The sequence below is a fragment of the Mus caroli genome, unplaced genomic scaffold (assembly GCF_978045245.1).
Source record: "Mus caroli unplaced genomic scaffold, Mus_caroli_1 scaffold_18, whole genome shotgun sequence".
Taxonomy (NCBI): domain Eukaryota; kingdom Metazoa; phylum Chordata; class Mammalia; order Rodentia; family Muridae; genus Mus; species Mus caroli.
This window is the reverse complement of record NW_028227273.1, coordinates 9,176,133-9,202,020: the sequence shown is the minus strand read 5'-3', so window position 1 is coordinate 9,202,020 and position 25,888 is coordinate 9,176,133. Positions and strand designations below refer to the sequence as shown.

General features: G+C 51.1%; 1 protein-coding gene and 1 long non-coding RNA gene across 9 annotated transcripts; one reads left to right on the top strand and one right to left on the bottom strand.

The window, feature by feature from the left end:
• Positions 1-952: 952 nt before the first annotated feature.
• LOC110283969 (uncharacterized) lies at positions 953-18,840 on the bottom strand. 4 transcript variants are annotated; one of them, XR_015045847.1, is made up of 4 exons: positions 18,279-18,840; positions 15,707-15,902; positions 14,761-14,805; positions 953-2,811 (listed from the first exon to the last, which is right to left on the bottom strand). It is a non-coding gene; the product is annotated as an uncharacterized LOC110283969 (long non-coding RNA). The 4 variants fall into 4 exon arrangements; XR_015045846.1 differs by lacking the exon at positions 953-2,811 and adding an exon at positions 7,884-7,986; XR_015045845.1 differs by lacking the exon at positions 953-2,811 and adding an exon at positions 12,091-13,110.
• On the top strand, positions 8,228-24,739 carry Six3 (SIX homeobox 3). Of its 5 annotated transcripts, none has more exons than XM_085832714.1 (5): positions 8,228-8,324; positions 11,401-11,646; positions 21,453-22,272; positions 23,939-24,098; positions 24,466-24,739. In XM_085832714.1, exons 3-5 carry the CDS (start codon positions 21,461-21,463, stop codon positions 24,553-24,555), a joined length of 1,062 nt encoding a protein of 353 aa, XP_085688840.1. In that variant the 5' UTR covers positions 8,228-8,324; positions 11,401-11,646; positions 21,453-21,460; the 3' UTR covers positions 24,556-24,739. The 5 variants fall into 5 exon arrangements, with proteins under 5 accessions (XP_085688840.1, XP_085688841.1, XP_085688839.1 ...); XM_085832715.1 differs by lacking the exon at positions 8,228-8,324 and adding an exon at positions 10,967-11,019; XM_085832712.1 differs by lacking the exons at positions 8,228-8,324; positions 11,401-11,646 and adding an exon at positions 13,329-13,430.
• Positions 24,740-25,888: the final 1,149 nt, after the last annotated feature.

The following is a 25,888-nucleotide window of genomic DNA, read 5'->3' as shown; positions in this document are numbered from 1 at the left end:
TCCTGCAAAGGCCATTGGACACAGAATCGTGTGATGCTGTACCCACCCCAGATTTAAACTAATGGACAGAAAATAAATAAAAAACAAAATGAAACACTTAACACTCAGGCTCTCCATGAGCCAAGCCCTCTACTTACTAGAGGGGCTCCAAAGAGCTAAGCATAGAGGTGATAGTAACTCATGGAAAGAGGGCAGGGACAGATGCAAGGGAGAAAGGCCAGAGTGACAGTGGGGGCAGGGGACAGACGCAGCTATTCAGCTTAACAAAATCTTCCAGTCTCCAGCATCTGGCCCATGACAACCAGGACGGGTATAGTTTTTAGTAATACCACTCTTTTCCTTGTATTTCAAATACTCTCCCCTACTCTTTGACCTTTAAATGCTGACTACAGAATCAATATTAATTGATTATGGTGCATTCATTAAGATACAATATAGACATGCACAGATCAATCGATTCTCCCAACTAAAGGGATGTATGTCTTAGTCCATTCGGGCTGCTATAACAAAATCTCAGAAACTAAGGGCTAGGGTGTTCAGATGGTAGAATGCTTACCTAATGTGCCCAACACCATGGGTTCGATCCCCAGCATTGCCTAACCTGGGCGTGGTGGTATACACTTGTAATTCTTGTGATGGAGAGGTAGAAGGTGGGAGGCCTAGAAGCTCAAGGCTATCCTTGGCTACATTGCAAATCTGGAGCCAGTCTAGTCTTCAAGAGACCCTTTCTCAAAAATAGATAAATAAATAAAGTTAATTAAAATAAATAAAAATTAAAACTGTGTACCTTATAAGGAACAGAATTTTATTGTGAACAGTTCTAGAAGCCGAGAGTTTGAAGGTCACCAGCCCGGCAGAGTCCATGTTTGCGAGATCCTACTTTCTAGTTTACATTGTGGAAGGGAACAAGATATCTCTCTGAAGCTTGCTCCTAAAATTCCACCTGCAGCACTGGAGAAGAGATGGCTCAGCCGTTAAGAGCACTGACTACTCTTGCAGAGGACCTGAGTTCAGTTCCCAGCAATTGTGAGTAATGGTGGCTCACAACTACCCGTAATGGGATCCAATGCCCTCTTCTGGTGTGTCTGAAGACAGCTACAGTGTGCTCATATAAATAGAATGTGATGATGATGATGATGGTGATGATGATGATGATGGTGATGATGATGATGGTCTCACCTGAATGAGCTAGCAGCATTCCAGAGAACCCATCGTAACAGTAACACATGGGTGATGAGGTTCCTGCCTGAGAACCGAGAAGCAGGGGCAGAACATAGAAGCCATGGCCAGTAGAGTGTGGGCTGATTCACCCATGAAGAACAGCCACTGAGCTGAGTCCTTTCAAAGGGGCTAAAACCAGACCTAGCAAACCCCTATGCAAGGCTTAGAGGGAGTCTGTAGGCCACCACTGTGAGTGTGGGTGGCACTGCTCCGACCAGGTGCGGGGAGGAAAATGCAGGCTTACACATTGGTGATGTGAGTCCCTTGGCTCCAATGCCATGTCCTCCGATGAGGGATAACTAGGTGGACAGGAGACGGGACACATCTCAGTTCCTCTCGGCGGCTCCGTCATGGCCAACCCTAAGGGACCAGGACTATGATTCAGAGTCAGCTACGTTGGAGGGAAAGATGAAAAACGTTACTGGGAAAGCTGAGTGCGTAGAGACTGTAAGCCTGCATGGAGAGCTAGTTGGGGGCTGTCACTCAATTAATTAGAGTAACACATTGCTCATACCTAGCATATTCTGAGTAGGAGATGAAGTGGAATGAGAATAATAATAATAATGATAGTAATAAAAAATTAACTGATAGCGAATGTGTTCTCCTTGGTCTCTGCTTGCCCGGTTCTGACTGGTACAGCTTATAATTAGTCTACCTGCAGATGTGTGGTTCCAATGACTCGTGGATTAAGGAGAAACTCTAGAATTTCTCAGTACCTGACAAGTTGTAACGTGAAAAGCTACACTTAGTCCATTAAAGATTTTTCACAGTGACATTTGAGTGCAGCTTGAGAAATGCGCCGCCTGCCCTTCATCATTTTCAGGGCACGGGTGTTGGGAAGGGGGTTACCATGAAGAACAAAACAAAATGGATTGCATGTGCGGAGGTGAGCTCGCAAGCGCTGATAAATGTACTTCACTGAATGTCAGCAAATGTCACTGGAGAAGCCATTTGCAGCTACCATAACACTCCCCCCGAGACAACAAAGAGTAGCAAAAACAGGCAAAACGGACTGGGCGTCTTGCTTCCACATGAATAAGCAATCAGCCCTCTCAGAAGTTACACCAGAAAGTTGTTAAAGCTCAGAGAAGAAGCTTTTCAGGCACACTGTCCACATTGCTGCAGAGGGTTGGGGACCGTCTGAGGACATTGGGGCTGTGACTCCAGGTTTGACTTAATAGCCCCTCAGCCCTGAGGGTCCCTGCCTTTTGTGTGTGGACAAACTGGCTGTGTCTGAGGCAGGTGTTCTGGGTTCCTCCTGACCAGCGTGCTGCCTCTGCAGATCGCAAGAGCCCCAGCTCCTTCTCATCTAGCTCTCCTTGCCGTCTGAGGTGCGTGGTTGAAGGAGGGACCAGGTGAGACTCCATGATGCAGCGTCCATAGCGGCCACTTGTGGCCTAGCACTGGAGCCCCTCATTCAGAAAGAAGGACTTGAGTGTGTGGTCTAAGTTTCTGTTTCACTCCTGGTTATTGACCAATACTTAGAGCCTGTATGATTTGGGCTCGGAGCATCTCGAAATTCTTTCAGGATCCTACTTGGGCCCATATGTTCCTCGCTTCCCCCTCAGCCTGGCCATTCTCCTCTGATCGCTGCAAGGAAAGGAACAGAAAGGAAGAAGATGTTTTCAGGACAACTACCCAGGGAATTAGGAGCCTCATTAAAATGGAATCGCAGCCCCTCTTCATTTCCGAATCTCTATAGACTTCTTCCCCCCCCCAACACCTACACACAAAGTCATCCAATACTCACCGTTGTACCATGACTCCCAGGGGAGCCTGAATTGGCTGACCTTGTAAAATTGCTGCACGCACACACACACATACGTGCATGCTTAGTGCCCACTTTGAGGCACAAATTGAGGGCAGTTCTCCAAGCGTCAGAACAACGCTGTGAGCCGGGCGTGGTGGCGCACGCCTTTAATCCCAGCACTCGGGAGGCAGAGGCAGGCGGATTTCTGAGTTCGAGGCCAGCCTGGTCTACAAAGTGAGTTCCAGGACAGCCAGGGCTATACAGAGAAACCCTGTCTCGAAAAACCAAAAACCAAAAAAAAAAAAAAAAAAAAAAAAAAAAGAACAACGCTGTGGAGTAGAGCCCTTCCTGGATTCCACCCCTGAATGTGGTAATGGATGGACTCCATCCTCACACGGTTACACTCTAAGCTCTGACCATGTGCTATGGCACTGAACACACTGTACAATCAGGAAGAGATGGGGCTCTTGGGAAAGAGTGCTTCCCTTGAATGAACTCAGGGTGGTACCTGTAGGAGTGGCTGGGCAGGTTCCGGCTTCACACTCTCACAGAGCCTTTTATAACCCTGGGTCTCCTCCCTTTGAGTTAGGTATTTCCCATGGAAGGGCCTTTGCTTCCGTCCTAGATGCTTGAAAGACATCTGTTTATTATTGAAATTGAATTGCTCTCAAGTTGTTGACTTTCATGATTAGTTTGAGAAGAAACTTGGCTTGTTTAGGGAAAAGGGAAGGATAGGGGAGGAGGGAGAAGGAGGGAAAGGAAGGGGAAGAAAGGTCTCTGGAGGTGAAGGCAAAGGTGAAGGTGACAGACAAGTCAAAAAGATACTGCCAAGAGGAAGGACTGAGGAAGTGTCTTGCTCAGGGCAGGATCATGGTACAGTCTGGGACCTACTTTACTCAAGTAAAAGGCTTTTCCGAACAGTCAGTGCTTGCTGTGTGCCAGTGTGGTTTTTGTCTCGGGATCAGAGACTCACTATGGCATAAGAACACATTCCAGAGAGGAATCAGGAGAAGTGGGCATTGCTCATCTTCTTAGGATTTATTCTGTCTTCTGCTTTCCGTTTTCCACTTTGGGTTTTTCTTTTTTCAGACCTGGTCTCATGCAGTCCAGGCAGGCCTTGAACTTGCTATGTAGCCAAGGCTGACCTTGGACTGCTGACCTTCTAGGTGTGGAGGAGCAAGTCTATGCCACCACAGCCAGAGTGAGTTTATATCTCAGAGTTCAAAATAATAAGCATTTATTTCTAGAAGAAGAAAAAATGTTCATAATTGGTCAATATCCCCCCAAATCCTGTCGTTTCTAGAGACAAGAGCTAGAAAAGAAAGAAAGAGAGAGAGAGAGAGAAGGAAGGAAGGAAGGAAGGAAGGAAGGAAGGAAGGAAGGAAGGAAAGAAAGAAAGAAAGAAAGAAAGAAAGAAAGAAAGAAAGAAAGAAAGAAAGAAAGAAAGAAAGAAAGAAAGAAAGAAATTTCATGGTGGTGGTGGTGTGTGTGTATTTTCAAAGAACCACAACAGAGATTCATGTCTCTCCCATGAGAAGCCCCTCTGCCTCTGCACCTCTCTCTGGCTCAGCAGGCAGACCAGCTTTTCTTTACTCTGATCCAGAGGCCTTTCCCAGCAGACTGGTTCCCTTCATACAAACCTGACCCATCCCCATTAGCCACTTTGCATTCAGAGATGTAGCAAGCAAAACATGAAGTTGGCACAAAACAAGGAGGGGCGTGCGAAGTGCAAAAGTCCCAAAATCTACCGTGTCTCCTTATTCTTGCAAGGGTGGAAACAGGGCAGCCATGGTGGGAACATCCACCCATCCAGATCTCTGAACAAGAATGTGAGTGTGCATGTGATAGATACCAGCAAGCATGGTTTGTCAGCTCCAGACATCAGCAGCCATCTCATGCTGACTTCCCTGCTTGGCCTCCAGGAGGGGGCTAAAGCAGCAACATTCAAGTGGGTATTAGACTAATGACAGTCAGGCCATCCCAAGGCTAAGTGTTCAGAGGGGTCAGAGGGGTGTGTAACGTTGCTTTTATTGAAAAGTGCCATTGGCTCATTTATTCACCCTTATTTGCCCACCTTAGGTTAGATGCGATATTATAGCTTAAAAGGATACCAACTCCTCTTACATACTGTACCCCATACCATTTAGACTCATGCTAGACCTTGAGCGTCCAGTTCAAACTCTGCCTCTTCCAGGAAGCCATCTGAGATTTCTCCTATGCTGGACCCCTGTCTGTTCCCAGTGGGACACCCTCTGGCTTCCACTGTACGTGTCCTGTCCCCAGCACATGTCAGCGCCATGACATGAGAAGAGAATCTAGTGTATCTAGTCATCGCTCAGTTGGTCTCTCCTGATCAGCTCTTGAAACACGGGATTTAAGGCTACTGGAAAGTGAGTTATCTTCCAAACACTCTGAGATTTAAGCCATTTGGGTTTAAATATATGGAAAACAGTCTTCTTGGCTGCGGGTAATATTTACATTCAGTGTGTAATAGGAAAATTCAGTTGGGGAAAGGCATATGGGTAGCCATCTGGATTATTTGGGCACACCCTGAAGTAGGGGAGTGTTGGGTGGACTGGGAGGCCGGATGACCCAAACAACTGTGGCTCTGGCCTTTGCTCTCAGGGTCAGCAGCCTTCCTGTTCCTGTAGGTATCAGAGGTCATGTCCTCCAACCTCTATGTTAAGTATGCCTTAGACTTGGGAGCTGGCCTCTCCTGCAGATAAAATGGGGTAGAGATGAAAGAGTTCGATTTGGGGTCTCCCAGCATCAAAGCAGCCAGGTTTCCTCAATACAGTGAATAACTCTCACTGTTTCTGTAGGCAAAGTTGGGGCAGGAATTAGCTGCAGCGTCTTTTCTCTCTGCACAGGTGGTTCACAGGGGACAGATGCCCGCATCGACAACCACACACCACTAGTTTCTCTATTGAAAATAAAGTGTGTGTGTGTTACAGGAGGTTTCCAAATAATAATAATGGCCTTTGGTAAAGTTCCTTTCTTTCCTCCTTTCTGTTGGGAATTCCCTTCCTTCTGGTACCTGTTGTTTCCCCTTATGGGCCTTTCAGAGAAGTGTCTTAATGCAAATTGTCAGTCCTTTTTAATAGAACATGCAGGCAGAAAACTTTGTGCCCAAGAAGAATTATCATTCTGAAGAAACTATCATTTGCCTCGCTTGAAGATCGGAGGATTTGAAAAGCTTGGACAACGATTACTGTGTTTACTTAAAAACAAAACAAACAAACAAACAAAAAACCTTCACCCAATAGAATTCAAAATAGTCCTTTCTTATTATTTTGAATGTTTCATTTCAGTTTTGTAAAATGCACATATTTTCCTTGCCCAATCAGATTTAGATTTTTTTGCCTCAATTTAAAGAAAATGATCTTTAATGTTTTTAAAAATAAAGAATTGTTGGGAAGACTTTCCTATTTCAGACAGCTGTTTAAAAATACGTATATCCCCCACTTACTTCGGAGTGCAGAACAGCCATGGACGCTCAAAAGCTGGTTTTTGAAATGGCACAAATCTATATGTGAGTATTTCTAGAATTATTGTACAGCAGAAGCGGTGGGATTTCCTACCAAGGAAATCTGCGAGGGAGAACCAAAGTCTGGGGAGCACTGAAGGGGGTTTTAACATCCAAACAAAAGCAGAATAACCACCACTAGGCATTCTCTCACCCAGAGGAGAAACAATTAATAATTTGCATATGCTCATGACACAAATTAAAGACAAAAGACCCCTCAAGGGCTGTGGTTCCTGCGCGGCTCTCAGCGTGAGGCAAGGTTTCAGCTCTAAACTGCTCCAGCTTCCAAATGAATAGCATTAAGCTCCATAACCAAAAATAGGGGTTGTGGGCCCTCTGGCCTATTCCCACTGTAGAATCCTGTTCCCAGTCAGAAACATCTCCTAGTCTCCCTGTGAGCTTCTAGGCAAACATAATGTATAGTCCCAAGGGGAAAAAATAATGTATATACTTTGCCCTTTTTATTTTAATGGCCAAACATTGTAATGCTAGCTAAATACAAATTCTCATCTGTTAATAGGTTCTTTTAGTTTGTAATAAATAGGAATGCTAATGACTAAAATTTGGTATTTGGTATGCATTAGCTTTTGTGAGCTTTTCTTTACAGCCTTCATTGACATGCAATATGGCAAGCTTCCTTTGAAACATATTTATAAAATAACTACAGTATAATTAAACCAACAAAGCCATCTTTTAAGTAAGCTTAATAGCTCAGGTTTTTTTTTTTCATCTCTGAAAAAAATTTTAAAAAGAAAAATAGTTATGCCTCAATCCCACTCTACGTTTTATTCTGTGCATCTAATATTTCCTTTGCAGCTACAATCTGTGCATATCTAATTCTTTTTGACAACCGTGATTATTAATAAAGAGCTCATGAAAGATATACTTCATAGCTTCTTCAACAAGAATAGGGGTTTTTTGTTAATGGAAATTGTAACGTATCTTGACAGATACAATATATAAGATGTACCTTTTTTTTCTTAATTGTTAATTTTGCTGTGCTGAATACAGCCGATATGGCAGGTAATAATCAGAGTGGATGCTATTCTATACAACATAACCAAAAATATTTTAATGATATAAATGAAACAGATAAATAAAAGGAATTATGTTTAATTTTGCTTCCTGCACTTGCAGTTTTTGTTGTTGTTGCTGAGGCTATGGGTTTGTTTAACCGAAGAAACCACGAGTTGCAAATACACCCCTTCTCTGCCCTTGGCCGCTTCAGCATTCCGGGTGCGCAGGGCCCGGCTCAATGCAAAATCGGGATACACGGTGGTTCAAGTTCACCGACTTATGTGTAGTTTGTAAGCCCTTCCACTCTCCCCAGAATTCCAAAGATACCAAGGCTTGGTACTGGAGCCGCCAGAGCGTCCTCAGGCCTCTCTTTTCCTCCTCGGACCTCTCCTCTCTGCCCGCACTCTTCTTTCCCTTCTTAGGAAACTCTGTCCTTGTGGCCGAGAAACTGCCGAATCCTCTACGCAGCCCCCTGCGCAGAGAATAAACACAATTGACACCACTGTTATAATCTTTATTTAAAACAGTTTCCAAGGTTACAAATTGCAGTGCCTCGTATGCAACAGGTTCATCCGAAGCGGTATCATTACAGATTAACTGTAATGTGTAGGATTAAAATAAAAATGTAAGGGATTAGGTAAAATGGGCCATGCTTGAGAAATAATGCCCAAGCGCATCTCTACTGCAGACAGAGGGAACCTGTGAAGACGCGGGGCGTTGCGATGCTGCGGAACACAAAGCTGGACCCTCGTTCTGCAAGCGCTCAGGGGCGGTGGTTCAGGAAGGACCAGAGCGCCTAGAAGCTGGGAGGTGAGCCTTCTGGGGGGCCCAGGAGGAGACACTGAGCACCTGATGATAGGAAGGGCCAACGGCCAGGGGACTATACAAGTGGACACCGCGGCATGCTTGTGGTCCGGTTGGGGACGACAGACAGCGCGGCGCCAGGGACAAGGTCCCATTGCCTTGCAAAGAGACCTGCAAGCGGAGATGGGGACAGCATACCTACAGGGGGGTCACTGGGTTTGTACATGTGACTGACATGACATTCAAGGTCCATGCTTGAAGGGGTCTCAGAAGGAGTCCTTCTGTTCATCCTCTCCGTTGTCCCCACTCTTTGGCCGCGTCCGAAGCACAGGAACCGCCACTCAAGCCACGTGCGCCCGTCTGAGCCCAGACCTTGGGCCTTCACAGCCCACTGAGGTCCTAAACCATTCCCGGCCACCTCCCCTGCCCGATGATCTTTGTGTCCTCTGGCTCCAGGAAGACCCCGGAGCCCTCCTGTCCCCTCTGCTTCCTGCAGAACCTGAGCTGGCGGTGAGGCGGAGGCTAGATTGTGGCCTGAGCTGGGCCACGGCCTGGGGCGGCTGACACAGCCACGAGGGCTATTTGTGCGTCTGGGTGGAAAGCTCGGGGCTGGAAAAACAAACAGGGCCAAGGCGCAGGGACTTGGAGGTTGGCTGGGGGCTGGAAGGAAGTGTGCAATGTGGCCAGAGAGGGAAACAAAGGCCTATCCCCAGCCCGGTCACCCCGCAGTGACCCTAGACCCACCCCGCTGAGTCGCGGGGCTCCCGGGCCTCTACTCCGAGCCGGCCGCGCAGCTCCGCCAGCGCACACCAGGTGCTCCGAGCCACCGTTGTCGCCGCCGCCGCTCCATCGTCTGCTCTCCCACAGACTCCATGGAGACCCAGCGGGCAGCCTGGCCGGAAGGCGCGATGGCCAGAACAGCAGACAACGAAGCCTCATCCCGCTACGGAACGCCAATCCAGCAAGGCTTAGAGGAAACCTTGTGGCTAACCTTCATCAGAGAACCAGGCGACTCTGGGGTTCACTGCAGCCACAGCCCTGTGAGCAGTGAATGAAGAGGAGAGCGAACTAGAAAGTAGAAGGAAGAAAAAGGTGGAAGAAAGTAGAAGAAAGCTTGCAAGAGAAGGGCCCTGGCTAAGGCGGCAAGGGGAAGGGGCTGCTGCATACAGCTGTTCCTCATACATATTTCATTACACAATCAGATAATGCGTCCCACTACCTTCTCAATTATTCACAGATAAACATTTTCAAGACGTTTTGACATCTGTCTTGGTGCCTGCTATTAATTTAGTAATCACTGTAGTTAAAAATGTATGGGATTTTTTCCGTCGGAATACCTCCTCTCTGAGCGCAAGCCCAGGGTTGGGCTGAGGCAGAGAGCCGGGGTCCTGTGGGAGTGAAGACACCTTGGAAGGCGAGGCCCCATCTCTAGAGCATTGACGCTGTTGAGGAAAGTACTAAAGGGGTATCTGGTTATTTTAATTTATTCTTGAAAGTAATAACTGTCATATCACACACACACACACACACACACACACACACACACACACCGGGTACTATCCTATGACAACTCTAGACCCATAAGGCGATTAGCCCTTTGCCCTGGGCAATAGAAATGGTTTGATTCATCAAAGGTTGTTGAGAAAGTGTGGACAACTTGATAGGAGCACACCCATGCAATGCATATTTTCATAGACGTACATGAGAGATTTTCAAGGCACAAGAACAAAAGCCCAACAATTACAGTTGCTATCAAGAGGTCATAGACCTCCAAAGTTTTGCCCCTAGTTCTGTGTCCTGGGCAGAAGGCACAAGGATAAGTAAAGAAAATACATTATATCCTATGAAGTGTGTGGAGCAGTTGGGGTTATGAGAAAACAGTTGATCTTTACTTGAGAAGCGAATGCTACAAGTGTTCTAGCTAAACCCCCATGAACAATTTTTTTAAGTTAGAGTTTGAAAATTGTCCTAAGACTGGAAAATCAGAAGAAACATTTTCCAGTTCTAAAACGCTGTGGTTTGTTGTGAGAAAGGCTCTAAACTTCTTAGCGAAGTAGAGGATGTTCAAAGCCAACCAGTGTTCGGCATCTTAAGCTAGAAGGAACCAAAGTAACGCTTTGGCTCAGAGGATGATGTGTCTGCATTCACTTCCCTCTTTCAGTTACCGTCTCCTCCCGAGGAGCATCAGCAGGTGACTCCCATTGGGGGTGAGATAAAAGCGACCTGGAGAAAAACAGCTCTGAAAGAACCTGCCCTCCCAAGGAAGATTCTGATTGTGTGGGCTTGAAGTTGATTCTCACAGTTTATTGTTCAAAACACAATCGAGAACAAATTCACAAAAATGTCCAGGAACTAAATGTGTCTTGGAAAAGTGTAAGAGTTGTTCACAAAAGGGTGGGAAAAAAATCTTCCCCATGCCCACCCTCTGTCTCTTCAGTGGACAGTTACATCTGTTGCAAGGCGCCCTGCAGCAACGTCCGGGGGGATCACTTCTGCTTTACAACACAGGCTCTCTTTTGCTCCTTACAGAGTGGTTCCTGGACCTGTTAGCCCAGGAGGTAGCTCTCCTTCCCACCCCTTCCCTCCCTCCTTCCCTCCCTCCCTTCCCTTAGTCGTTTCTTTTAAAGAAATGGTACAAGACTCACACCTACTACTTTAAGAGCTCTGAGAATGAGCTCAAGAGAGCACATTGGAAAACGAGGTGAGGTTGGAGGGCAACGGGTTCTGGGGGGGGGGCTGTCTCTTCTAGAGGGAACTGGGGCAGCCATTGTCTGGGACAGTTCCCCAGTTCCCCAGAAGAGGTGACAGAGAAAACAAGTCATTACACCTTAAGCCTAGCCCCAGAACCACTGTGGGAAACCCTGGTGGTAGAATCTCTGCCAGGCCAGGACCTCAATCCCTGCCTGGAATAGAGGAAGTTGAAGACTTCTCAGTATCTCACAAAAGAAAATGAGTTAAATACATAATTTAGCTTGGTCTAGCGTATTCCTTGTGGATTTATTTAATGTATATGGGATTGGGCTATAGTTTTTAGATTTGTTTTCTTTTTCTTTTTCTTTTTTTTTCTTTCTATTTTTTTCAGATCTCAGAGGAGAAAGGGGGACAAAACAGGGCTTTCCCCTATCTGGAAGCTTCCTTAGAGCGGAATGTCCTCATTGGAGATTGAGAATCTCTTGTTATCTACTGGAGGCCTGTGCTGTCTACTCAAGCCCTCTTCCAGAGCACAACTTCCCAGGCAAAGGATGAAAAAAGACAACAAGCAACAGAAATAACCAAACCAAAAAGTCTTTGGCGTACTGGCCTCTTCTGGGTGTCTCCAACAGAGCAGGTATGGGAGCCTAAAGGCAGCCTCCGGGGCAGATCATTCCTTGGCCCTTTCTTCAGAAACTTTCCATACAGAAGAGTCAACAAAGGTTTTTCTCCAGGGTCCCTGGGCATCTTGCACTGTACTCTGTACTTGTACTGTACTCTGATTGATCCCACTCTCCTTGGCTTCCTGTACATCTCTGTGCATGTCTGGGTGTCACTCCAAGCGGACATGGTAGCTTTTGTCTGCATCTGGACAACAAGGTGTATGTGTTCATGCACTCGATCCATTCCTTCGCCACATCTTTATTCCTCCAGGACTGTGGTTAGCGTTCCTAAAATTTCCCTAAGTGTGTTCTCGCACACTGTACCTTCTGTGAACACACACAGATGAAGATGAGACCTTAGGGATCTGCGTTGGGGAGAGAAGGTGTACAATGGGAGGTTCTGAACTTTGAGTAAGCTGTAAGGTGGTTAGAGTCCTAGGCACCGTAGGCTTTTTTTTTTTTTCTCCACATCTTCCTCTACCCTAGTAAGTATTATGCTAACCTTTAACAAGAAGAAGTGACCCTCTGACCCTCTGCCACCTCACAGGGTGGATTCAGGACGGGTGCGACCCACTTCTAAAACTTTCTCCGGTAGACATTAGCTCTGAACAGCCAAAATGAGAGGCAACTGAAGTCTTACTGAGTTTAGGCGTCGGCTGGCATCCCGGCCACCATCGTCCTGTGTTGGCCTGGGGCTCAGGAGAGAGCAGAAGCTCCCGTAGTTAACCTCGGGGAACCTCTAAGCAAGCACCAGGAGCGTTAGCGGGTGAGACTCTCTTTCTTGGTGTCCCAGGCACAGCTGCACTTACAACTGCAAACTAACAGGGCCCGCCCCCTCGGCTCCTCCTTAAGCCCTTCACCCCAACTTTAAGCTCCCAGTAGGAGGGCCAGAGCTAGAGTCACTGCCCCCCCCCCCACATCGTGGGGCAAAGCCACTTTTCAGGGTCCCAAGAAGGACCTAAGGTCCTGGTAGCAGAGCAGAGTATTGAAAACAGTTATTCCTAGTTTCTAAAAAACCCTAAGCGATGTATTCCTCCGCCGCCTTCTCTCCTCTGGCCTGGGCAGCCTGTATTTTCACCTGCCCGAGAGAGAGCAGGCATTGGGGAGTGCACAGAGAAGGGTGTGCGCAAACATGTTCGCGTGCTGTTGGAAGTGGCTTCAGCGAAGCTTCTAGATGTGAGGTTTTTTTTTTTTTTCCTTTCCTTGATTGAAGATGACTTTCGACTAACTTCAGGTAGTGCATTCTTAAAGGACGAGTATTAGTCCAACTGTCGTCTATGAGTTTTTCCTGCGCGTTGGCGCTGAGTGAAGTCACCTCTCCCCATCCCTCAAGCAGCCTCCGCGGCTGAGTGAAAGGGCCAGGCCCTGAGATCTGTTTGGCTGGAGTTCTTAATGCTCGCTCCAGAGATCTGATTCAAAAGTCCAGGCTGTTTGGTAACCTTGCAGGGTCAGGAAGGAGAAGGAGATCTTGATAACCACCCCATACTCACGGCAGGGAGGAGTTCTAACCTCGACACACAGGACCTTCGGACCTAACAGCCTTGCAATCTCACTCCCAACCCAATCTGTGATCCGGATTGGCGGCGGCGGGTGGGAGGGCTGCTGAGGGAGTTAGGTTGACACAGGATGGAGGTGGAGGTGGAAAGAGCGAAGAAAAAGAAGCAAGATTGGATGAGGATGTGCAGATGGGTGAGAATGAGGTGGAGATGGAGTTGGGGTTGCATCGCAGGGCACCAACTATTCACCCTTCTATGGAGAGGTGCGTCTGGCTGCTCCGTTACCCGCCACCCCCCCCCCGCCCAATAAAGCTAATGATGTAGTAATTTAGGAGGGGTGAGGGGCTGGGCGAAAGGAAGGAGGGGAGGGGATGGGGGGGGGACGCGCGCCCCAGGAGCGAAAGCAAACTGCTAGCTGCAGAGGCGCTGCCGCAGTTCAGGCTTCCCAACAGGTTAGCTAGCCTAGGATCCACCCGGTATTTCGCAGGAAGGGGGGGGGGGCGTTGAGATAGCTAGAGGAGGGGAAGCCTTCCTGGAGGACAGAGGGAGGGAAAGAGACAGGAGCTAGAGCGCGCGCGCGCGCGGAGCCCTTTGAAAGGACTTACACTTCCTAATGAATATTTATCCGCCGCTGCTACACGCTCCCGGCTTCTCTTACCTTTCTGCAGGTAAGATCCTCCCTGTTCCCCTACCCTGGTGTGTGTGTGTGTGTGTGTGTGTGTGTGTGTGTGTGTGATCCGGGATTCCCACCCCACCCCCCGACTCGGGCGAGGGTGGTCAGTCTTTGGGCCGACGGGGTGAGGTGAGGGGTAAGGTGGCTTCTCTGTGTGCGATGGGTCCCGGCACGACCAACACAGAGCAGGGGGGGGGGCACTACCTGTGTAGGACGAGAGAGAGAGAGAGAGAGAGAGAGAGAGAGAGAGAGAGAGAATTGAGATTGTGCGCCCCCGAGCGCGCGTCTGCTCTAAGCGCGCATTAGGGACATTTTTGGACTTTTCTCTCGGACGCCCTGGATCTCTTGCCTTTGCCTTTCTTTGGTTCTCCTCCCCCCTCTTTTGGCCTCCTCTACCTCCTCCCCCATCTCACCACTACCCTCGGTTGCAGAACCACTCCCCACTCCTCTGCCCGGCTTTGTGCCACTGGCGCGTATCCCTCCAAGCAGTCTCTCGCGTCTCCCACAAAGAGGATGGAGAGCTCTTTTTCCTCTGTGACCCCTACACCAAGACCGCTGGTCCAGGGGTCCCTCGACCCCTTTCCTGCAGGTTCAAATCTTGAGGTTCTGCTGCGCGCTCTGTCTCCTTCCCCCTCTTGGGACGCAGAGGCTCAGTGCCAGAAGCTGAGAGTAATCATTGGTGATTGGAACTCCGGGGTACCGGGTGAGGCTTCACAAGGGATCTACTAACCTGGAACCCCAAGCCAGAAAGCCCCCATGGTAGGGTGCAAGTACCCTGCCACCCCGCCCCCAACACCCGAGCCACCGTTGGCGGGAGGAGCCCAGAGTACTCGGACCCGCCTAGGGGGAAAGAGGGAGGGGAAAGGGAAGGGGTCGGGGAGGAGCTGATGATTTACACGGAATTCTTTAAACAGACTTACCCAGCCACCTGTTGAGAATCAGTCTGGGGTCGGCCAGCTCCGGATCTGCTCGAGGTGGACACACAAAAGCAAAAGCCAAGCTGGGAAAGTAAATTTCTTTGGCTATGCCAGACGCGGCGGGCTAGGCTAACAACCTTGCGCTAGGGTAGCAAGGCTGTAAGATCCACGAAGGGGTTGTCGCAAGAAGACCCACTACTCCAGCGTCCGCCCCTATCCCACGCCTCCTCAGCCTAGAGGCCAGGACTCAGGGCTCGTGAACTCGGCGTTCAGGACTCTGCACCCTCAGTTCAGCTTAAGCCGGGGCAGGCCTTCTAAGCCCTGCTCAGAAGTCAAGAGCAGCAGCGCCGCCGCTCCTCGCAGCCTTTCACGCTGCAGCCGCTTCTTATTCTTGTGCCTCGGCCTTTCTGGGCGCCCCCGGACAAAGCCCCCAGAACCCGGTCGCTCCCTTCCCGCTAAATCCCCTTCGGGGTCAGTGCGCTACCAGCACAGGGCCGCACGCCTCTCCTGCTAGCCGTGTGGCTCTTAAAGAGCCCCACACCCCTCCGCCCTGCGTGCTCCTCCGACCCCCGCCACCCCTCCCCTCTCCTCCGGATCTAGCCCCCCACGCCGCCGCCTGAAGTCCCTGCTGCCCCGACCCAATGCCGGTGGACTCCCAACCCCCTCCTTTCGCCTCCTCCCCTCAGCAGCCGGTGGGCTCCGAACTGAATCCTACCCTCCGCTTCAGGTCTCCCTCTCTCCTAGAGCACCCGCCCCTGACTTTTCTGCCGCTGCTTTTGCCCTTAGAACGGATCGTGACCTGGACACTACTGTCGTCCGGCTCAGAGATGATCCTGGAGTTTATGCTTGGGCTTAGTTAAGGGGGTCGTGGAATGGAATGGGGGCTGGGCACGGGAGTGGAGCTGAATGGAAGGAGGGAAGGGAGGAGGGGCCGGTCAAATAGACTTACACTCTGCGGTTCTTCTAATCCAGGACCTACATTGGTCTTCAGCAGCAGTTGAAAGCTGGCATTGAATGGGGTCTTGAGGTTAGCAATCTCACTCTGACCAGCGTAGGAGGGTGGGCTGGTGAGCATACGGAGATGGGCTTCCAGAAAGTCCTGAGTGGAGAACCGAGAGTTCCCTGCTCCTCCAACCCAGCAAGTGCTAGGGGTATTCAAGAAGGGAGTGAAAGGGGACCTTGAGTTCCAACTGTCCAGGAGAAAGGACAATGGAGGCGAGAGGGCAGTGAGAGATGTCAACTCTTTCTGAGGAGTGAAGTGCAGTTTCTAATGGTTTCTTATATTAACTAGTTAGCCGTGTTCCTTGGCCCAAGAAGAGGAGAGAAGGAGTAGATGCTTGTCCTAGTGGGTGGCTGTCTCCACTCCCTTTTCCTAGGATTTCCCTTCTCTCGTCCAGGTTTGTTTGAGGTTCCAGTCTTGCCTAAGGAGCGTGGTCTTTCCTGGGCTAAGTTCTTCAGACCTCTCCATGGCTATAAACGCGATGGAAGAGAGACCAGGGGAGGGATTGTGTGAAACTGGAAGTCATTCTCCGAGGGGTGTGAGCAGCAGCGGCCTGGGGGAGCTGAATCTGCCCACCCTTTCTCAAATACAGGCCTAGAGTTCTAGTTGTCTGGAAAGTTGACCTTCCAGAAAGTGTGAGGCCACCTGGGGAGAAGTGCCAGGCCTCCTGGGGAGACCGGAGCAAAGGAATTTGAGGGGGGAGTGGAAAGCTGACCCTCCCCTGTGTACCAACCCTTCTGACGCTCTAACACTAGTCCAGATGCACCTTTAAGGAGCTGGGCTGGCTAATTGATTTATAGCTGGCCCTGTGAGGGAAGGTTCGTGGCACCCACGGGTGAGCTAGACCTAGTGGCTGTAAAATCCACTTCCCTACTTTCCCACTCACACAACCATGTTTAGCTTGCTTACTCCAAGTAGCTGGCTTCTTTCTCCAGGGGCTAGATCACCGTGTAGCCAGCTAGACTGGGTTTGTGCCCACCCTCCTGGGCCCGGTGGTGGGAGGTGTTCAGGTCCTAGACGGAGCCAAACCCCTCTTGTTTGAGGATGTGGGGGGTGGAAGGGCCTTTAGCGGGCGGCGGGGCTCATTAGGCAGAGCGGGGTGCCGAGAGGTGCGCGCTGCCGGCCCCAGAGGCCGCCTTTGAGCCGTCGGGGCGGCTTCATTAAGCAGCGCTAACAAGGCGTACAAATGCCGGGCCCAGCAGCTTTTTTGCAATGGTGGGGCCTTAGCAGGGCGCCAGGCTAATGAGGGTCACTCAAAGGGGCTGATCAAATATTCAAATTTCCCCTCGCGCCGGGAACTTTTATGCACCAGGAAAGTTGAGGCAACTGAGCTGTGTTTACTGTCCTGAAGGACAATTACTCGAAGCCCTGGTGCCTGGAGGCTAAAAGAGGGAGGGGATATAAGGAGGAGGGAGCAGTTGTTGTTGTTTTTGTTGTTGTTGTTGTTGTTGTTCAAAGGAAAGTAATCGGGGTCCTTGAAGGGCTTCGAGGCCTCCCCGCCTGAGTACTGCGCTCCCCTGCGCCCTCCCTGGCGGTCTGCACCAAGCTCCTTCGTTTGCAGCTTGCGGGGAGGCCCAGACCACCCGCTACCCAGCAATCTCTCTGTCTTCCAACGTCCTAGAGCCCGGAAGAGGCGTTGCCCCCAGGACAAACCTTCCTGACCGTTTGGGTCGGCTGTTCCGGGTTGAGCATGGGTGAACTGGGTGTAGCTGACCCAGGCCTTCTGGGACTAGCTTTCCTGGGCTTTCCTTGTAACCCAAAACAAGGAGGGAGTGTGCTTCCCGCAAAGTCCTCTGACTGTATGAGACCTTCTCATGGCTGGGTTGTAGCTGATATTTGTAAATCCCGCAGAGCAGGATTGAACACTCCCCAATTCAAATGCTGCATTTCTCCCCGCAGATCCGGTAGGCCAGGGTTGAAGGGTGGCGACAGATTTGTCTGTGCAGGTGACCTCTGTGGGTACTAATGCCATAGATCCACCAAGTCCCCAGTCCTTGAGTCTGAGAGGCGAGAGAGAGAGAGAGAGAGAGAGAGAGAGAGAGAGAGAGAGAGAGAGAGAGAAAGAGAAGAGAAGAGAAGAGAAGAGAAGAGAAGAGAAGAGAAGAGAAGAGAAGAGAAGAGAAGAGAAGAGAAGAGAAGAGAAGAGAAGAGAAGAGATCTAGAGGCCCTACAAGCCAATCCCCTCGGGTTTTGTGGCTCTGAGAGTACCGGAGTGCAGGCGATCCTCAGCGTCCCACCCACTCTGGAAGTGCCCTGGGCTCCATTCCCAGCCCTCGCTTTACCCACCCCAGATCAGGGAGCAAAGCAGCCTGGGTCCTTTGCACCAGTTCCTCTCACCAATGCTCAGCGAATGGGATTTTGGGGAGACTCCAGAGGTTCACAGACACCCTCTCCAAAAATGCACACACCCAAACCTTTTAGATCAAGACCCTGCGGAGCCTCGGCGGGATCCAGTCCTACAATAAGCATCAGGGACCACCCGCCCCGCCTCCCTGCTCAGCTTTCAGGACTCTCAACTTACCGGCTTCAGGAGGCAGCGTAGGGCTTCCGGCCTGGGCTGGAGAAGCGCAGGCGGCGTTGTGGCCAGGAGGTGGGCTCAGAGGGCGGCGCAGAGCCTTGCTTGCGGAGAGGCTCTCGGACAGTCGGGGCTGCTGCGGGCCCGAGCCGGGTAGGGGCGCGCTCAGAGCTGTGCGCCCTGCCTGCGCCCTCCTCCCGGCTTAGCGCTCACAAGGCGCGGCCGTCTGAGAACTGCAGAGCCCCGCGGGTCCACGGGAGTCCAGGCACTGGAGGGAGTATAGGGCTGGCCCCGAGCAGCATCTGTGATCCTTTTGCCTCAGTTCTTCCTGAGTGGCGAGGGTTTTCGATTTCAGCGCTTTCGGCACAGCCCTCGGCACCTGCCCAGCCTCCCTCCAGGCCTGGATCCCCCCCACTCGGAGGCGGGGGGTTGCGGGGATTGGGAGGGACTGGCCGGGTTCACCCGCCCGCCTGGCGCCTGGGTCCCCGGCTCCGGGGGATGCAGTTTCGGGGTCACGAGCTGCTTTCAAAAAGTTGAACACAATATTCGGAAACCCACCCGTAGGAATTCTCCCCCTCCACACGCGGCACAATACCCACTCCCCTCCCCTTTTTCATTCCTTCCTCCCCCCGCTTCCTCCTCCTGCCCCTTCTCCCTCCCACCTTTCAGTCTATAATCCTTCCCCCTACAAGAGAAAGGGGTCCGGAAGAAAAGATGAAGTGTCTGTTTTTGTGTCCCAACCTTTGGGCTCTTTCTGGGCCTGCAAAGAGCGACCGCCCAGAGCCTTGCAGTTGAGCGGAAAAGCACTCCTGGTGCAGATGAAGATGTTTGGAGAGAGACCGCCAAAAGTGGGGCTCGACGGATCTACCTTTTAGGGTGAACATTCTTCTGCCCTGGTCAGCGAGTTTAGGCCCCCTGAGCTGCCTCCTGCTAAAGAGCCAGTATAGTCCCCTAGCCCAACCCAAACATTCGGTGTCACCCTCAAATCGAGTTTGCACTCCTCGGCCCTTTAAAACCTGGCACTGTCGGATCAAGGCCTAAGGAAGATCCGAGCTTGAGATTTAGGGCCTGCGACCATTTTGGCTCCAGCCTCCAGTTGAGTTCACGTTTAAATTCTCCCACAACTTCTTTTTTTTTTCCACTCCTCCCTCATTGAGCTCTCCTGAGTGGTGTGTACCCGGCGCCGCGCCCCCAGATCTGCATCGGAATGTAGAAAAGATCTTTTAAAAAAAAGTTTTGAATTCCTCAATGATTTTTCTTCTGGAAAGGCAGCTTAGGATAATTATTTCAGCTTTATTGAGGGCAGATTAGTTGAAGTCTGGGCGCTGCGTTTCAATACGCGTTGTACATGGGCCGACAATGTGGGCATTGTTAGCTACTGTGTGTGAATCCATTCAACATATACACTTTTTAACACCAGTCCGAATCCTGTCTAAATATACACAGTGCGTAGGGAAAGATGTCTCTGACCCGGACAAATCTGCGTAAATCACACTTCCATAGTTACAGAAGCCTCACAAAGGGAGGCCGGCCTCAAGATGCAGATTACAACTTCTCACAAGCAACATACCTAAGAATAAATAAATGCCCGGGCCTGGCTTGGAGGTTGTGGTAGTCGCAGGCAGGAAAGACCCTCTGCGTTCTTTGGACAAGGGGAGTCTGTTTCAGGGTTATGATATTGCTTTATGTATGGAGAATTTTGGCTTTTATTATCTATTGTAGTTATTTACATACAAGGCTTTCAGGCCTTGGGCGCTTACTCAGGGTGGCCTCTAAAGTTTCTGTATCTTTTGGGGGATGTTGGGCATGACAGGGGTTGTACCCATGGTAGGAAAAGTGGGCATCCTCCATCCTCCCCTAGGTCCAGTGTCCCTAGGTTTCTGGCCTCCTGTTGCTAGTCTACCACTGTGGGAGACAGCTGAAGTCTGGGGGTGGGGGAACAAAGAGTGGAGTTGATTTTGAAGACAGAGAAAGTGTAATGTCTCCACTGTTATAAAATGCATAGTGATGGAAAAATTCACCAATCCTTGGCTGGGAGCAGAACTGTGCAATGGTGTGGAAAGAGTTGGGAAATGTAGTCCAAGGGCACTGGACTCACAGCCTCCTGTGTTAATGTTAGCCCTGGCTTCAACTTCCTAGGTACCATATTCTGTCTCCCAGATCTAGGCTCCCCCAGCAGCTTGCTAAGGTGACTATGCAGTGAGCCTCATCATCTCTCCTCTTTCTTCCTGACCAGTGGTCACATAGACAGAAGGAGGTGGCTGAGACACCATGTGCAAACCTTGCCGGGACACCTGGTCTCTAGCCTCATCTAAGGCTGCCTGGTGCTCCTGAGGCTGGAGTCTCTTCCTAACCCCAAACACTCCGTGTAACGAATAGCTCGCTGCATTCAACTACTCTACCCCTATTCCTTTTCGAATTTTTGATTAAAACTTCTTTGAGCAAGAGGAGGAGGAGGAGAAGGAGGAGGAGGAGGAAGAAGAGAGAGAGAGAGAGAGAGAGAGAGAGAGAGAGAGAGAGAGAGAGAGAGAGGATATTAAGAGTTGCAAAGATTTTTTTCTTTAAAATTCTGTTTCGCCCTCTTCTCCCTCACCCCCCCCCCCTCCGGCTAAGTGGTAAAACCGTCCTTACGTTCTCAGTATTGATTGGCAGGGCTGACAGTGATTGGCAGTGGTTGCCGTGGCAACGCCACAACGACACGCCACAGACCAATAGAAAAGCGAAACAAAATGTTTCAATGCTGCACTCACTGTGGATTTAGGGGAGATATTATGAGGCTGTTGTCATTAGGGCGATTGCTGTGGAATCGCTGAATCTTGACTCGGCCGTGGTTGGCTCTCGCTCTCCCCTCTCTCCCTCTCTCTGCCTCGGGTTCTCTCTCTCTCTCTCTCTCTCTCTCTCTCTCTCTCTCTCTCTCTCTCTCTCTCTCTCTGCGCGCGCACCGGGCCGCTCTCCTTCCTCCCTCTCTATGTGGCTGCGCGGGTGTGTGTGTATGTGGATGTGTGTGGGGTGTGGGTGTCCCTTACGTCCTTCCTCCTCCCCCTCCTTCTCCTTCTGCTCCCCCCTCCTTTCCATCTCCTCCTCCCCCCTCTCCTCTCCCTCCTCCTGGTCCTCATCGCCCCTCTCCTCCTCTTCCTCCCCTTTCTCTTCCTCTCCCTGAATTTTTTCCTCTCCTCTCAGGTCAGTCCATGGTATTCCGCTCCCCCCTAGACCTCTATTCCTCCCACTTCTTGTTGCCAAACTTCGCCGATTCTCACCACTGCTCCCTACTTCTGGCGAGTAGCGGCGGCGGGAGCGGTGCGGGCGGCGGCGGCGGCGGCGCGGGAGGAGGCGGCGGCGGCGGGAACCGTGCGGGAGGCGGCGGTGCTGGCGGAGCAGGCGGCGGCAGCGGCGGCGGCGGCTCCAGGGCCCCCCCGGAAGAGTTGTCCATGTTCCAGCTGCCCACCCTCAACTTCTCGCCGGAGCAGGTGGCCAGCGTCTGCGAGACGCTGGAGGAGACGGGCGACATCGAGCGGCTGGGCCGCTTCCTCTGGTCGCTGCCCGTGGCCCCCGGGGCGTGCGAGGCCATCAACAAACACGAGTCGATCCTGCGCGCGCGCGCCGTCGTCGCCTTCCACACCGGCAACTTCCGCGACCTGTACCACATCCTGGAGAACCACAAGTTCACTAAGGAGTCTCACGGCAAGCTGCAGGCCATGTGGCTCGAGGCGCACTACCAGGAGGCCGAGAAGCTGCGCGGCCGCCCGCTCGGCCCGGTGGACAAGTACCGCGTGCGCAAGAAGTTCCCTCTGCCGCGCACCATCTGGGATGGCGAGCAGAAGACCCATTGCTTCAAGGAGCGGACTCGGAGCCTGCTGCGGGAGTGGTACCTGCAGGATCCCTACCCCAACCCCAGCAAGAAACGCGAACTGGCGCAGGCCACCGGCCTCACCCCCACACAAGTAGGCAACTGGTTTAAGAACCGGCGACAGCGCGACCGCGCAGCGGCGGCCAAGAACAGGTCAGTGGCGGGGACCGCGGCCGGGCCACCACAGGCTCCGGGGCTAGAAAAAGGGAAACGGGTGAAAACGCAGGCTGTCGGGGCATGGTAGAGGCGGCTGATCCAGCTCTGGAGATATACCGGTGCTCTCTGGACAGTTAGAGAAAAGTTCCTGGTTGCCCTGGAACAGGGAACAACCGGCTGTGGGTTTATATTCTGCTTTGCTTAAGAAGGGCTTTTTTTTTTTTTTTTTTTTATCAGAGCCAGCGCTGTGTGAGCATGCCTCTGGTGTCCTCAACCCTCCGTGCCTGTCCCTAAGGGGCCTTAAACCCCTCGCGGGTCTCTTCAGCCCTGGCACCAGCTAGAAGGCTGGAAGGAAAGGAAAATACTACTTGCTGTCTGATTATTTCTGTGCACTGCAAAAGCGCGGGGGGGGGGGGCTCGGTTTAGAGGCGTCCATACGAGTCAAAGAGGGGAAAGGGGGCCAGGGTTCCTGCCACAAAGAGAAGGCCGGTGGCCACCATCCCTGGACAGGAGAGGCAGGCCTGGAGTGTTAGTGTGTTGGGGGGGGGGGCGGGATAGTGAAAGCTTCAAGTCTCCCTATCGCCTCAGTTCAGGAGCATCCACTCGTTTTGGAGCAAAATCGCAGGTGCAGTCATGGCAGGCAAGTTGGTTACAGAGTCACAAAGTTGTTTGGTTCTGGTGGATCTTTAAAGCTCGATTGTGAGAAAGTAAAGAGAAAAGGGAGAGGGCAGAGAGATGATTAGTCTAAAGGGACGGGAGAGGAAAGAAGAGGGGTTGAGCAGACGTTCTGGTACAGGCCTGGGACGCTGCAAGGAGCAGGGGCACCGACTGCTGACAGCTGCTGGTGGCTGGAGGCTTAGAGTGTGTGCGGGTTTAGGTGGCCCAGGCCTGAATCCACGTTCCTCTCATCTCTTCCTTTTGGAGGCCACATTTCGCCAGATGGGGGGAGTGACCATGACCAGTGAAAGGCTTCCATGAAGGGAGACACTAGGTTCAGACAACTGCTTCGTCACCCAGAAAAGAGACACAGCCTGTCCTTCCCTCCTGTCTTCTCTTTCTTCCCTTTTCTTTCTTCTCCCCCCTCCCCCCATCTTTTAGCTTCCAACTTCCCTCTTTTCTCTTCCCCGTGTCCTGCGCCCTCTGCGTAGAGATTCAGAAAGGAAAGCGATGGGTGCTCTGAGGAGAACCCCTACAGTTCTGGGGTGTGTGCTTGGGAAGGCCATGGCCTGAGCCTCTGTGGAATCCCTGGTTCTCCGGGTCCAGTTATGTGAGCCTAGGAGGCTGCGGAAGAAAGCGAAGCTCTTCCCCACTGTCTGCTGGTCCGGGCTCAGGGTCCTTTGCTGCCTGCTCAGGTCTCCGTTGGAGGCTGGCTTGGGAGTCTGCCCTTCATCTGAGGCCGTCCCTATCCGGAACGCATCCCTGGGCTGGGAAACCGGGAGCTCGGACTTTAGTTAGGAAGTCTCTGCGGTACTCAGGGGGCAGCTGGGTGCCAGGAAGAACACAGAGCCCCGTTGAGGGCTGTGGCTAGGGGCACGCCACGCAGGAGGCCGCTGTTGTAGGGGAGTGCGGGCCCAGTCGGGCCAGGCTCCCCGCGGTGTGAGCGAGGCGAGCAGGGTGGCGGGCCACCGAGTCAGGGAGGGCATGGCTCTCTTGTTCCCCGCAGGCTCCAGCACCAGGCCATCGGGCCAAGCGGGATGCGCTCGCTGGCCGAGCCCGGCTGCCCCACGCACGGCTCAGCAGAGTCACCGTCCACGGCGGCCAGTCCGACCACCAGTGTGTCCAGCCTGACGGAGCGCGCGGACACCGGCACTTCGATCCTCTCGGTAACCTCCAGCGACTCGGAATGTGATGTATGATAGCCAAGGCCGCCCTCCTCCTCCCCCTCCTCCCCTTCCACCTTCCCCTCCTCTTCGTAACCCTGCTCCTCACCCTCTTCTTCTACTCCATCCCTAGAACAAACCGAAATCAGGATACACAGACAGACACACACACAAGTCCATACACACTCCCACCCCCGCCAAAAATATATTAAAAAAAAAACAAGAAAAATAAATTAACCTCAAACCATCAAAAATACCCCACCACCTACCACCACGGCCACCCCAAAGGACCGCGACGCCAACAGACAGTCACAAACGCTGATGTTACGGGCAGAAAGCATAAAAGAGGTGACAATTGTATACTTTCTAGGACAAGCACGGCTTCTCCTTTTGGTTCCCACGGACCCGGCACCCCACCTGCATGACGATTTATTTGTATCTGGGAAAATATTCTCTCTAGTTTAAAATGATTTAAAGAGTCGACTATACAAAAAAACAAAAAACAAAAAACAAAAAAACAAAACACCACCACCGCCGCTGCAACAAGACGACAAAAGCAGACAAAAAGAAAAAAATCTGACCTCTCCGTTCTGAATTTGTTGTTTAAAAAAAAAAAAGGAAAGAAAGATAGGAAAAAACTCCTCGAGAGAAATAGCAAATGTTTCTTCCTTCTGTTGCTCTTTTCTCCTTTAGCTAGCTCTCTCTCTCTCTCTCTCTCTCTCTCTCTCTCTCTCTCTCTCTCTCTCTCTGTTTTTAAGTCCAAGTATTGGTCAAACAAGATGCAATCCTCTGTTTTTGTTCAGCCGACAATCATTTTCTTCGTAAGCACCTTTTCTCTCCACTCTGTCACTGCCTGTGTGGGTACTGGTTATAAATGTGGAAAAAGAATAGTTATGACTGTAACAGATTTTTATTTTTATTTCAAAATTTTATATGAATTATGTATATCTTAATGATCGGTCATTTTCCCAGTTTGTAATATATATGTAGAAATTGCTTGTATATGATCCCTGCTTTTTTCTCCTCTCCCTTCTCTCTCTCCTCCCTCCTTCCCTCCCACTCACCTCTTTCCTTTTGGGGACTTGGCGATCGAGGCTTGGCGAGGTGGCCGGGGTTAGAGAGAGAGAGAGGGGGACCCTGTCGCTAGTGAAAGCAGAGAGTGAGACCGTAGTATTCTTATGCAAAAGCTATTCACGTTTTTCCTAGCCGCTTTGGAGGCCCCATTCACTCCTGTAGGGCGCTTTTACTGTTATCTTAACTGCGTGTTTATCTATATGTAAAAACTTTCTAAAGCAAATACAGTATTCTCCATTTTCTTATCACTCCCAGAGACTGGTGTTTGTGTCCGCCCTGGCAAACAGCTCCCGGGTGCTGTAACAGCCCAGCTTCCCGCTTGCTCTCTCTAGCTCGCTGGCCGCCAGAGCCAGAGCCGGGGAGGGGGAAGGATGCCAAATCTGAGTGGAAAACTGGAAACAAACACTTGCTTGGGGAAAGGAAGCCCAAACAGGATCCCGAGGGAAAGGCAAAGAGGGCATGAGGGTAGGGGGTTACAACTAGTTTCTTCCATGACAAGATGTCAGGCCTGAATCCTCCCCGGAGTGCTGTACCCTGGATTTGCTGCATCTAGTGGCGCTTGTGAGCCCTTGGAATGTTTGGTAGCCTTCTAGTGGCCTGCTTTTTAAAAAGGAGAAACCCTAAGGCTCCCTAACCCAAGCGACCGTCCTAAGCACAGCTGAAATTCTATTTTCCTTGTTTTTTTTTTTTTTTAAATCTCTCTCTCTTTTTTGGAAGAG